The sequence below is a fragment of the Archocentrus centrarchus genome, chromosome 11, assembly GCF_007364275.1.
Source record: "Archocentrus centrarchus isolate MPI-CPG fArcCen1 chromosome 11, fArcCen1, whole genome shotgun sequence".
Classification (NCBI taxonomy): Eukaryota; Metazoa; Chordata; class Actinopteri; order Cichliformes; family Cichlidae; genus Archocentrus; species Archocentrus centrarchus.
In genome coordinates, this window is record NC_044356.1 from 29,414,629 (window position 1) to 29,429,370 (window position 14,742).

A 14,742-nucleotide genomic window follows, 5' to 3' on the forward strand; every position below is an offset into this window, starting at 1 on the left:
TAACTCTAATAGTCTGCACGCTGATTTGAAAATATCTTCATATTTAACATCTAATGAAAAAGACGTAAATAATTTAAAAATCAAGCAATAATGATGAATGTTGGCCCGGGACAATGCATAATCTATCCTCAAGAAAACCCAACAATAACCATCCTGATTGGGTTCCTGGCTTAACAGCTGTGTAAATTTAGGTCAGTACCTTTCCATAGTAGGAGATGGCCTCTTTGTACTTCTCGATAATGTCCTCAGGACTCAGGCAGTTTTTTGCTCGTCCAATCTCAGTGCTGGTGTCTGCACTGATGCCGTTGGTTGTGAGGGCTCCTACAGTCAAAACAGGACAGTTTAAGATTAGTACAGGAAAGACGCTGAGAGGGCAGTGCAACACTCCGGTCTGCTACCACAGGAAAGGAAAGAGAGTGAACAAAGGAAGAAGAGAAGACTCTTTAAAGGCACCCTACTGAATACCCCAGCAGCGCAAGTACTAACATTTATATTAAATAAGAGACTATTTCACATGATTGCATTTAAATATTGTTGAAAACCCACGGAGTGTTGAATCAAACGTTTCTATCCCCTTTTTCCTGTTTAAAACTACTTCACACCAGTCTGAAGTAATAAAACTAATATTAAGATGTAAACAGCTGAACGCTCACAGCCACAGGTAAACTTACCTGTAATGTTTTAAATGAAACTGCAAACGGCCTCTCTTAGCCAAATCTGATTCGAATACACAGTCACCTGAGTGCGCATCAGAAACAGGGCAACACTGTGACGCTGTCACAATGGCAACTATGTATACGGTAATTCTAAATTGCACCTTTTCACGGTCAAATGTGCAGCATGATGAAGGGGCAATGCAATCCAAAGTCTAATTTTTGAGAGTATGAAGTTACAAACATCCACAAATATACCTTCTAATCTAGTGACACATTCAGCAACAGTGAGTGTTTAATAAGCAGGAAGTAAGTCTACACGACAGGTGTTTGACTGCCCCCTACTGGTGCAACAACAGAACTACATCTTGTCTTTATAGACAAATATTTTACTAATTGCTTTAAATGATTTCAATAGGGTTAAATTACTTTTGTTTCATAATCAAGAATAAGATATAAGTTGGTATTACTAATGAGTCAAATAAGGAATAGAAGCAGCTGAGAGAGGCCATTTAAAGATTCGGTGACTGAAAGTGTAGCAAACAAAAAAACAGGTAAAAAAGAACTTTAAAAAAAGAAAATGGTGAAGGCAAACCAACACAGGAGAACAGCTGTCATAGGAGTGGAAAAAAACATCAGGTGATTTCATAGAAATCAAGGTGGTGATGATGCAGGATGAAGAGTGATATCAAATGGATGCAAACAGGGCACGTGGGACCACAAACAAGCAGGCAAACTGTTGTCCGGAAGAGCTAAGTCGGTTATACATTCCATACCTGGGTCAATGAGAACCTCCTGAGCCCCTACAGACAGAGAGAGAGAATGCAGATTCACTCCATGACATACCGAGCAGTGTTAGCAGTGTTAGTCCCAACAAACTGAAAAATAGCTGCTGCTGCTTTGCCATGAAATACTCAGAGCACAGAGCTGTACTGCAAATTATTTAATTTAAAAAAAAAAAACACTTTAGTCACACTGACAGGTCATCAGTCAATTAAGATACTATTAATTGATGGCAATTTTAAAATAAAAAAATGTGTGCTGAATAAAGCTTTGTGCATTAAAACATTTGCTTGTACTGCAGCTGCTGCCACTCTGGCTCACTGATAACTGTATCTGCATTTCTTATTTTAACTCTATGTTCAACTACACGAGAGCTGCTTTTACATCATACATGTTTATACCTGATTCGTGCTACATTTTATACTAAATGTACTACAAACTGGCTCCATCTATATGGAGGCTGATCTAATTTCAATAAAGCCTTGTGTAAAACACAGCTAAGGAAACAGTACTAAAAAATAGACTTTGGTGGGAAAAGTCAGACATAATGTTGTGTAATTACACAATTACACAACATAATTAAAAAAAAAAAATGGTATGTTTTATTCTTGTTCATTAGACCAAATGTGTAAACTGCAAAGATGAGGAGCCACTGGTGCAAAGGTGACTGAGGGAGGGATGACTGCACAAAGTCCTGCATTTAAATTATAATTCCTGCTTGGAATTTCATAAATCATCCTCCTTATCCACAATAAGGAAACTAAAATTATTAATGAAACTAATAAACCTAAACTAAACATATGAACTAAACTGAAAAGAACAACTCCACTCTGAAAACAAAATACAGAAAAATACAAAAGCTACAATAACCCTGGTCCATACTGTACATATTAGGGCTGTATGATTATGGCCAAAAGGACAATCATGATTACTTTGATCGATGTTGAGTTCATGAATATTTGTCACAATTACTCAATTTTAGTGCCAAAAATGTTTTTAATTGTACATAAACATAACACTAGACTTACAGTACCAGTCAAAAGTTAGGACTGTACATCGATGTAGTTTGACATTCATCATAATAAATCTGGTCCACCTTATTACCCTAAATTCAGCATAAATCTTTGAAGAAAAATTAAAAATATAAAAAAAAAAAAAAATCTGCATCAAAACGTAACAGAATAAATTATCCAACAGTTTGTGGTGTGTTTTCAGGTGGTTGAGTAAGTTAGCTGTGGTGCTTTGCAATCACAACCCTACAGCACTCTTTGCATAAGAGATCTTCTTGGTTAACATCACTTCCAAAGTATCTCCAAACAACGAACAACGATCCACTTTGAGGCACAAGTTCTTCGCCTTCTGCTGTGCCAGATATTTGAACTTTGTTGTGTATCTGTCTTAACGCTGAGAACAGCTGTGACTGGCACATGCGGGCACATGGTCAATATCACTGAATCACATTCATGTAATTATGGAAAGCTAAGATCACGATTGAGATTAGAATTCAATAAATTGTGCAGCCCGAGTACATTTCATAGCTGCATTCATTTTTACTGAACATTTGGCTTTAATTTATTAACTGACACATTTTTTTCTGCCACTGAAGTTTCATTTTTATTTTATTTTGATCATTCGCCTTAATGTTTTTAGACTTACTGATGTAGCTCATATAATTTAAATTAATCTGCAATCAATAAGAAACTCACAAGTTCCAATCCTAAATCAAGTCCTCAAATCTCCTTCAGAAATAAATGCACTTTAATAGCATTTATTAGCTTAATCAGTTGGACTGCTCATATAGTTCACATACACACAGGGCTGTGTTAATAGTACAGTAAGTTAACAGCATGTTAATAACGGGGCAAACAGGTTAAATGATGTTAACTGTAAATTAGCAGTCATTGGGTTAAATGAGAAAAGCTTCAGAGGTTTGAGGAGGTATTCTGCACACAAAGTAAGCAGCTTACCTGAGCAAGCAAAGCTTAGCAATGTTCAGACTGCCAGACATTCTTACTCACACACAGAAGGCCACTGCTTGACAGCACGGTTACAGAGTGATGCGCTCACCTGGTCTGTGACGTTTCCCTGCGTCTACTGGCTGGGAGATGCTCGGTTTGCGTCCCGTCACCTTCCCTGCCGTGCCTCCAGGGTAGTGGAATATGACGGAGGCTGAGCATAAACCCTCCAGTGCAGCTGCAGACAAAAACACAGCATTCTATCGCCTCTTTGCTCCAACGACTCTTGCAAAAGCATCCGAGGATCACTCTGGTGTTTGCACTGATGATTGTTTGCTTCAAAGTTTTGAGCTCTGGCTGAAACACTGTACACTCACTGCATGTAAGATAATCAAAGTGCAAAATATTTACTCTAGTCCCTGACTGCAGTATTAGGTCTGCAACCCCCCCCCTCCCCAAACTTACCACCCAGCCAGAGGAAGTCATTAACTCCCCTGAGCAGCTCCACAGCCATGTGGTAGTGGACCAGCGCGTCCTGCAGCATGCCTGCCTGGAGGCACAAGTCACCGACATGCTTCCTCATCCGTCCCTGGCAACGTTTCTTATAATGTCTGAGGGGAAACCAACAGGAAGAGGGAGAAAAAAACTTCTTCAGAGAACAGCAGGGTGGATGAAGTGCTCCAAATTCTTGAAGAAATTTGTGGGCTCAGACTTTTTAGCAATTCATTTGTTTGTAAAAAAAATAAATAAAATAAAAATCTGACTTATGTTGCTGTCATTTCCTATGTCAGCGGGGGGGGGGGGGGGGGGGGGGGGCTTTATATAAAGGGAATACATGAGGAGGGAGAGCACAAACAAAAGAGAGCAACAAGACAAGGACAGTATGAGCCGTCCTACCACCCTTTAGCCTTTCAGTCTTGCACAAGAACACACAGAAGGTAACAACTTTAGCAGGATACACGGAATTTAACTGGCTTGTGCAAGACACCTGAGCCTTCTGAAAGACAGGGGAGGTCAGGTGAAAACAATAAAGGGGATCAGCAGGTGATAAAGGACTTGAGGTGAAGTGAAGTCATGGACAGAATTCTCTTAGCAGCAGCATCTAGAAGCAGGGGTATAAAAATCTAAAGAAACAGCTATTCTGGGGAAACTGTGTCACACATTTGGCAGTTTAATAATTCATACAAATGCTCAGCAGGCTACTTCTGAACAATTCATTTTTTCCAACAATTTTTCCTAGTAGGAAATTAGGCTGCTTGGTAATCAGGTAAACTGGATCCGCAGACATGGACATCATTATCAGGTTCAGGGCTGCTGTGCCAGGCTGGAATCTAACACGTGATTTCCTGAGATCCAAGACAGGAGATCCAATCTGTGCCACTCAGCCAAACAGATCAAATCCCAAACTGCACCTTCTTAATCCCAAATATTCTCTGAAGCTGGGATGAACTTCAGCATATGCTGTGACATGTAATGCTGAGGAAACCAAACCATCAGCTCCTCCTTCAGCAGAGTCTCCATGTTTCAGTATGAATAGCACCTTTTAAAGTGAAAAAACTGGGGATGAAATTCTGATTGTTGCTGATGCTGAGGTTTAAAATAACTATTTGGTATAAATGAAATTTATTCTATTTTGTTTATTTCTTCCAGCTTTTGAGCCAGGGAAACAAAGAAATCTTCATTATTACAAATATCATCACGCCATCCTTAAACAATAGATAAATATCAGCTATGAACGTCAGCAGATGTCATCCTATTTGTTGACATAAGGACACATCAGCCGATACACACAAATATATAACATTTACATAAAACTATTACCCAGCTATTTAGTGAATACAATAAATACCAGTTAGTTTCCAGGGTGAGTTTGCCTCTTTCAGTTTACAAGTACCTGGTAGCTCATTTTCATTTATTTGTACCTCTTTCCAGTAACACTTTATTTTCAGCTCAGTGAGAGCAGATCCTGTAACTTACTGCAGTTTGGGAGAAAAAGTTTAATGATTCTTTTTATTTTATTTTTTATATTAAAGAAAAGTTGATTTTTGTTTGTATATGCTGCCATTTATAGTTCTTAGAAAGAAAATCAGAATCTGGATATTGGCAGGTCACATGTCAGGAAGTTTAAAAAAATAAATAAATAAATTTAACTTGGCCAAAAAAAAAAAAAAAAATGCCATCAGCACATCTCTATAATGATGATCTTCCAAGAAAAAAAGAAAAAAAAGAAAGACCAGGTTTAATCCCTGACTTCTTTTCAAACATCTATGGCTGGTTTCCCGTTCATGGATTAAGCATAGTCCTAGACTAAAAGGAAAAAGTCAATGAAGACCACAATAGGAAAAAATATTTAGTCCAGGATTAGACTTAATCCCTGTACGGGAAACTGGGCCCTAATGTTTAGAGGTCATGTGTGAAAATGGATATGCAGATATGCAGAATGTAGATAATCCTAACCTCAACCCGAAGCTTGATCCTGGTTCCAAAAAAGAAAAAAAAAAAGAACCAAAAAAAGTTTTTATAGTAACAAGTCCAGTTTTTTTGCAGCCAACGTGACGGGGATGGAAACGCTCATCTGGAGGCTTCAAAACGAGACTTCGCAAACCAACGGGTGACATCACAGCATGTCCACCTGTCTATGGTTACATTTTTATTTAACATTTACCTAGGTTACTTTAGAGCTTACATTTAACTTATGCTGTGTCACTGCTACTGCACTACAGTGCTGCTGCTGGCACCTTGTGGCAATAGATCCATACTTTGAATTAGGTAGTCTGTCATTGATGACAGTAGCTCACTGGAAAAGAAGGATGGAAAATGCCCTTCATTTTGTTTGCACACAAAGCTGGGAGAACAGATATAATGGCAGTATGTAGGATTTCTTGTAAATGAGCAAAATACTTAGAAACATGTTCATTTAAATTATCAAAAATGTTGTGCTGCTAATTAGTACTCCTGTAAAATGCTAAAAAATATTACAGAGGGCTGTAATGAGCCTAGATTAACTCATGTAATTCAGGCTTCAGGGTTTTTTTACTGTGGAAGAATAAAATATTTTTTGTATAAAGACTATTTGTTCATACTACTGTTACTTTAATTCTGGTTATTCAAAGCTAATAATATCAACTAAGCTATTTCCACCCAGTTGGTTTATTAACTGAACAGTTTGGAGGAGTGATGAGTTTGGTTTGGAGTCATCAACAAATGAACAGCAGCGGTATCTTTTAGGGAAAAGCTAAAGCTGACGGGATCGGTTTGGGTTAACTAATGAGTCTAATGTCTCACCTTTTTGCACCCAATAATAAACTCACAGGACAGTATGAAAGAAAAAAAAAAAAAAGAAGACAGACAAATAAAGCCAGGTAAACAAACAAGCATGAACACAGCAAAAATCAAAAGACAGATTTTTGACCGGAAAATTTCTGACCAGGTGAGGCTAACATGTAAGAAGCAACCTGACAGACAACACCGCCAACCTGCAAATAATGTGACTACAATGACAGAACGGCTCACCTGCTGTCTGTGTCTAAACCCACAAAGTCCTTCTTCTCGAAGGGCACGCAGAGGAGGGGGATCTTGTCACCGGATTTATCTGTGGCACGATCAAGCCGCTTGGACTCCAGGACAATAAATATCGACTCCACAAAGTCCTCTACTCTCTTCTCCACATCAGAGCACTCTTCAAAGCTGGGGTAAAAGGCCACGTCCGGGCGCTGCTGCTCGGCAATCTCCCCACACAACCCAAATACCAGCAACCGTGAGTCGTACAGCGTGGAGCTGTACACCTCCTTCTGGCCGTGGAAGCGCTCGACCGTCTGGGGCCACTCCTTGGGCGTGCTGCAGGTGGTGATTGCGATGAGGCCCACCACTTTGCGGTGCGTCTGGAAGTCCCCCCACTCGTTATTTTCAGGCAGGTAGTGGTGGCGGTAGCGGATGTAGAGGAGGCGCTGGGAGTCCCTGATGTTCACCTGGCTCACGCTGGCAATGCGCTTGTAGATCTTGAAGAACTGGTCCTCAGGAACGATACCGACCGGCTGGACCACCACAAGCACCGTCTGGTGGTCCTCAGCGCACTGCATGTAGTCTGGGACACTCATCTTTACATGTGGCTGCATATGACAGAAAAATAAAACCATTTCACAGAGATTATTTCATACAGATTATTCCAGCTTACACTGGCAACATGAAGCATTCAACAGCTGTCATGAACTCTGCAACCATCATTCCTTTACCAAGGTGCAGGGATGCTTTTTCTTATCTACAATGGGATAACTATTTAACTATTAACTGTGGGTTAACTATTCACTTTTACACTATCATACTGTAGAGCTAGGCAGTATACAGTGGCTCCATGGTGGTTTACACATTTGCCTAACAAGGGAAAGCTCACCAATTCATTCCCAGGGGTCGGCACAGCTCCCTTAAGGATGACATGAGAAGAGCATTCAGCATAAAAATCTGCCATTTCAAATTGGCAGAACTACCCACTGTGGCAACCTCTTGTGAATAAGAGAGTAACTGAGGTTAGCCTTCTTCCTAGAACTAGCCAGTGTACCAGAACCAGTATTGGTATTCTGGTTCTTATGTATATTGAGGAGAGCCTGTATTAACCATGCACCATTCAGAATCATGCTTCTGATTATGCGACACAACAATGACTATAAGACAACAATACTCCAGAACTAGCCCTTCATGAGTCCACAACATCATGACACACAAAAATCTGTAAAACAGTAACTATTTTTTTTAAATCGCTAATGAGTGCACATTTTAAATATTACAATACTGAGAAGCAGCTCCTTCAAAGTTTTTTTTTTTTTTTTTTTTTTTTTAGCAGAGCCTAGGAGTAGATTATAAATGGTTTTGGTTGCCTGGCTTTATTTTATTTGTTTTCTGGTTTATCATGACACTAAAAATGTTTTAGATTTTATAAAAACCTGGCAGAAGAAAGAGCCACTGTAAAGCTAATGGCCTGTATATATAGAAATAATATCAGTAATAAGAATATTGTTAGAGACCACCAGAATCTTATAGTATGATTAACTGGGTAACCTCGGCCTCATTTTCAAAACATTTTGAACTCCTGTAAGAACCACAAACAGCAGTGCATTCATCTCATTTGTGTTTTGTTACAGGCAGAGGAGCAAATATCTTAACACAGGGTTACATAAAACCAGCGGTGCCAGTTTGAGTCCCTGTCCCTGTGTTGCGATGTGTCCTTGGGCAAGACACTTAAACCACATTGTCTAATGGTAGTGCTGGTCTCTGGCTGCATGACCACAGATGCTCGTCTCTGGATGAGTGATCTGGAACAATCATTTCATTGTGTGCACAATGACAGTGAGTTGAATCTGTCTAAATTTGTTTTTTTAAGAATATAAACAAAATGCAATGAAATTCAAGTTTCACAAGCCGATTATTTATTTTCCAATAAAATATTGGAATACTGGTTTGCTGCTGAGGTGTGACAGCAATACTTGTGCTCGTAGCTGACCTTGAGGTTGCAGTTGCAGTGCTTTGTGTAGCACCAAAAAATAAAATAGGGATGTGCTCCCCACGCGCAAATCTGCTGCTGGTGAATGGTGGATGCTCAGTGTCATTTGACACACTGTTTCAGGTCAAATTTATATTTTTTTCTGCACACTTTACAAAACGCCTCTCGATCATTCCCCATGACCGGCTTAACCCTCTGGGGTCCGGGGTATATTTGGCCATTTTTGTTTTAGCTTCATAGTTGACCTTAGAAACTGTTTACCTTGCCTTGTTTGGTATAATTTTTTTTCAGCACGACCTCATGTGTGTGACTGTATAGTTATTCTTTCATTTTGACATACTGTATTAACACACTGGACTTACAATCACATAAAAACATAAAATCAGAGTAGAAAAAATGTAGATTTTTCTTTTACTATAAAAATCAGAAACATGCTTAACGAATTATTTTTACAATTACAGTGCAAATATAAGTTGTAAATTTGCAAAACTTGTGTAAAAATATAGTAAATAATAAAGTTAAATACAACTATTCACATTAAAATGCAGGAAAGGCCTCAGGTGTTTTTATGTACAACCATTGGCAGAGCAATCAGGACTCACAATAAGATGCTACACAAATTATTTATGCCACCTCAAAAAACAGTTTCTGTCCTCCACAAGACTGAGGGGCCCATCACAGGCAAAACTTGCCAGTAATGTTGTCTCTTTTACCACTTTTTCAACTGCTCCGCAGCAGTAAAATGCACCCAAATGCATCGTGTTACCGCATAATTTTCTGATTGGTTGATTTTTCCAACAATAGGAAAGGGGTTGTCGGGATTTTTTTTTTTTTTTTTTTTTTTTAGCAAGCACTTCCTGTTAGCGAAACTCACATTTTCGCCGTTTATTTCCGCACAAAACGCGCATCGAAGGTGAGGACAATATACAGAAAAAAGCATGACGTAAATTATTGGGCATAACTCTGGTTCTACTTGGCCTATCAACGTAATTTAAAAACTGGTACATAGTTTGAAGTCTGCACTTTCGATTCATGGCAGCAGCGTCCCGATGCTACGTCATCTAAAATCGGCGATGTCATTTTGACGCACCAGCGCGTCCGTGTACTCCAGAGGGTTCGAATGCCGGGTCATCGAGCCAAAGTTGTGAAAACTACATTTTCCCATGTCTGTGTAGATTCTCAGTCATCCAGGTCATAGTAGTCTCTGGAGCTTGAAAAAGGCGACTGGACTTCTTTTTTTTTTTGTTTCTTGAAGACGTTTCACCTCTCATCTGAAAGGCTTCTTCAGTTCTCAACCAAAAGGTGGAGAGACCCAGGTATTTAAAAAAAAAAGAAGTCCAGTCGCCTTTTTCAAGCTCCAGAGACTACATTTTCCCATGACGAAGCGCAAAATGACTCTGCGCATGCGCACAGCAGATCGGACAGTGGAACCGCTCGTCAACAACGTCAGCTCAGGTCCTGCTGAGTAGTTATATTTCTATACAGATCTTATAGTTAAACGAACTTAAAACAAAAAGTCTGCATCAATGGAAAAGTCAAAATATATTGAAGGGGTGATGAAAAATTTACTATCAAGTCAAATTCTGTTTACTACCTTTTACTACCTTTTACTAGCCTTAATTTGACCTCATTTAATTTACTACCTTTTACTACCTTTTACTACCCCGCGGCAACCCTGGACAGAATTATGTCCACGGTCAACAATAATAACTTCACAACATCTAACAAGTCAAGAACACTCCGGAGGAGGCAGGAGTATCTTTTCTACAATCACGAGACACCTTCATGAATGGAAATACAGAAAGTCTCCAACAAGGTGAAAACCACTGGGCCCTATTCCAAAAAAACGAGTTCAACGTATCTTTCCATTATCTGGGTTCTCTTACCCCAACACTGGTGATCAGGATAAACAGTCACATGAAGCTGTTTATCAACTCTCTAAGTTAACTCAGAGTTTCCAAAGCACGTTCACGTGGAAAGGACGATGTTGGCAGCATCTGACCAATCTAAAAGGGGCATTTCACGTGTCATGATTTTTCTTCTATATAAAATGATCCCCATGAGTGCCGCCTACTCTTGATATGTTACCAAATAGTTCTCAAATAAACATTAAAGCTGAAAGCTTCCCACGGCCTGACAAAGGAGACTTGGAAATCACTTTACATTTCCCTGCAGATCAAAGTGATATTAATGGGACTGATTGAACAGGTGCTCTTGGTGTGTGTCCTGTGTTCTAGTAGCTGCAGTTCCAGCAGTGTAAAAGCGACTCAGCAGCAGATTAGAATCAAGTAGAACAACATTTTATACATTTCTTAAATTACCAAATTTACGTGCACACATTTGATATGCAGTCAGCAAGTGCAGCATAGGTGTTTTAAGACAATTTAACACTTACAGAAAAATAACACTGTTATAAAATTGATTGTTGCTAACATTAATTAATTAATCAAAATAAAATAAATACAAAGTTATATTTATTACTGAAACTCAACAGGGAAACCACAGATTTTAGAGGCTGAAAAACTTCAGACCGTCCTTGTCTCCTGGCAGAGGTCCAAGGGATCTTCCAGGAACAGTGACGCTATTTTCTGGAGAACTGATTGGTCAGTAGTAGGGTTTAATCCCGGGATCCGGGATTCCCGGGAAATGCGATCAGAACCATTTCCCGTTTCCCGGGAAACGTTAGACGGGAAACCGGGAAAAAAGTCGCGCGCGTCGATTTGACTTTCAGAAAGAAAAGAAAGCTTCAGAATGTTAAATTTAAGGAAATATTGAGAGAAGGGTTCGTTTAATGCGAAAAGCATTACTCTTCATTTCAGGCACGTTCAGCCTCCGTTTAAGGCTTCAGCCTTCATCTCAAGCGTTTTAATAGAGGTATTACACAGTTGTACTTTTTTCCTCTTTAATTTGTTGAAATCGTAGGCAATGTGTTTACCCTAAAGTATTTTGTATTATATAATTTTATATTATTATATATTGTTATATTGCATTATATAGCCTATAAAATATGCCTGCCCTGAACAATAAAGAAATATCTGTTTAACTTCGAGTGTTTCTTTTCCTCGTTTGCAGCCGCTTACTAACAATCATGAATTAGGATACGGGCCTAATGTGTGAAGAAATTATCATGAAATAGATTGTTTTAACATATTTCGCTTTTAAAATGGAGTTGAGTAAAATGTATATTTTTTAGGCTATAAGGATTGGCCAGTTTTTCAAAAGACGATTCACAGCGAACCTACTTTAACCCTCAGACACGGTGTTATAAATTTGCTGTTGTCAGAATGGCAATGACCAAGTCGTAGTGCATTACTCAAGGCCCTGTGTTATGCCATATTATAGTGTAGTACGGTAGTTAACTTTTCAATGACTATTACAGCGTTCCACTGGTGGAGATATAGCGCAACAGATGTCGCCACGACAGCGTGGCTGAGCCATTATCAATGCTGTGGAGATGAACCGTATTGTTTTGCACCAGCAGTTGTAAAATATCTTGGTATAATTCCATGTACAATGGAGGAATATTCGAATTATATTTGTTAAGGGAGTGTTGAGGAACGATACAACACCGCATAGCTCGAGCACTCCAATGTCCAGATGTAGGTTTTATTGCGTTAATCAAGCCGACGTTACCCCCTACTGGGCATAACAGGACATAGCTGGAAAGCTACCTCTACAATATCACAATAGGTTAAGGCCGACACAGGCTACAGAAGGCCTAATTAAAATAAAAAAATAAATAAACTTTTTCCCGGGATTCCCGGGAAATGGCTCGTCATTTCCCGGGATTTGATTCATGTCATTTTCGGGAAAAATATTAAACCCTAGTCAGTAGGCAGTGATTTCACACCTGCTCTCCTCTAATCTGGAACCTAACCTTCTCCCAAGCAGGTTAAGTTTACAGCAGAAGTTATCATAGGGTTAAATCTGAAGTTACCTGGGTACGCCAAAACCCTGCTTAGTAGTGCAGGGCCCAGGTTACACTCGAGAAGAAGAAGGCCAGATTAGACTTTGCTAGCAATTTTCCAAAAATTGTGTTTTTGTCCAAAAATAAATAAATAAATAAAATTTTAAAAAAAAGCCACGAGCTTCACTTTATATACGAACAGATATACTTCTTGAAGTAGCAAACCAAAGACTGTTTTGTTAATTAAAATCTAAAACAAACCTTTGTTGTTTATTAATACACAGTCTCATATATCGTCATTAGGTTTTTGAAAATTTTTCCCATGAAAGTTGTTTTACCAAGGACTGTAAAAACAACACAAATGTGCTGTTTATAGTCTGATTCCCTAAAATATTCTGACGTTTGAATGAGAAACTGCTGCATAAAGCGACTCCTCTAGAGCAAGACACCATGAATATGAGACTGCACTTCTGCGGGAAAGCAGTGCAGCACCTGCTGCTGCCTGATAAAAACAAACCCCTGAAGCTGCAGCTTAAAAGTGTCAGCTGGCACAATTAGCAGCGAGAAAGTGTGACGAAAATAAGGTTTCAGATAAACCAGAGGTCTTGAGTTTATGAGCCTGTCTTAAGCTAATATGAGCCTCCAGTTCAATTCTGTTTTGACAGAATTGAACTGGAGCTGCCAGCTAGCTTAGTTTAGCTAGCTAATCTATGAATTTGCCGCTTATGCCGGTTCCACAGGAACCGCTCTGACTGCAGGGAAAACACGAGTAATGCACATGTGAACTCTGTCAAATCAGTCCTCTTTTGCAGTAGTGCCATTAATAAATAACATATATTCACGTTACCTTAGCAGCTACCTGACAAATGTTAGAGCTTCCTTCTGTGAATCTGTGTTTAGCGACGTCACAGTAATAGCGTAATGTCCGGTGTTTTCAAAATAAAGCTTCCCACGGACTCCAGCTGTTATAAAGTTGCCATTAAAGCGATCAGAGGAGCGAACTCATTTGCAGATGTTTACGATCTTACAAGCACTAAAATCACAGTTAGACGTTAGTTCGTTATTTTCTGTACGTAACGTGAGCGGTTTTACTTCATTCACTTGTCAAGAGGCTATAAGGACGGAGACAGAGATCATGTCACGGATTTAAAATCAGCCCAGCTACAGCTGTCAGACTGTTCCTCTGAAACATTTACTGTACGTTACTGCAGCATCACTGTTTTAAATGGACCAGCCTCCCAAACCTGTATATTTAAAGTCTATAAAGATGAGACATTTCTTATGTTTGACTTTTACTGATCTACCTTTACATTCTGTGCATTGTATGAACCGCTTTGAATCCTCGGACCTCTGACCTTACTAGTAACTCAATGAAATGTCTCTGCTGTGGCTGTCAGGGAGCCGTCATCTATTGTGAGGCCAGATTAGAAACGCTTAAACTGGGAACATTAAAAATGTCTCATTCTCATTAAGCATTTTTTTTTCTAGTAATGGCAGAAATAATAAAAACAAACTGCAGCAAACACAGTTTTTATTTAATAAAAAACTGACCCGAGGGTGGATCCGGTTTGTGAAGGTCCATCAGTAAACTCTGTCTGATTTCTCCCGATTTTATCTTCAGTTTCTACCTCTTGCATTTCATCCTTTCAGGTTAGCGCCGAATTAGATTTAAAAAAAAAAAAATTAAATGTAAAGTTAGGATTCAGCTTCATCTGGTGAAGATTCAAGGTGGCTAAATGATGACAGCAGACATTAGAAAATAATTTATATATTTTATATCAAAATTTGATCTTGCCTATGATGATGACAGAGTGGACCAAGCTGATTAAAATGATGCGCAGTTCATTCATTCATTATTTTTATTCAGCGGATCTTTTGCCGTGTTTGCTCTTTGAAGGTAACACAATAACTGATTTTTTTTTTTTTTTTTTTAAGTTTTAGAACTTGTAA

At 39.0% G+C, this 14,742-nt stretch overlaps 1 protein-coding gene across 1 annotated transcript in view; it reads right to left on the reverse strand.

Annotated features, from left to right (window-relative positions):
- The window catches only part of trappc9 (trafficking protein particle complex subunit 9), a 244,221-nt gene extending 230,528 nt beyond the window's left edge, over positions 1–13,693 (reverse strand). Inside the window, 6 exon segments of the mRNA XM_030741516.1 lie at positions 200–321; positions 1,430–1,456; positions 3,504–3,629; positions 3,857–4,002; positions 6,905–7,500; positions 13,640–13,693. Of these exon segments, the coding sequence (XP_030597376.1) occupies positions 200–321; positions 1,430–1,456; positions 3,504–3,629; positions 3,857–4,002; positions 6,905–7,488 (1,005 nt within the window). The 5' untranslated portion in view covers positions 7,489–7,500; positions 13,640–13,693.
- Positions 13,694–14,742: the final 1,049 nt, after the last annotated feature.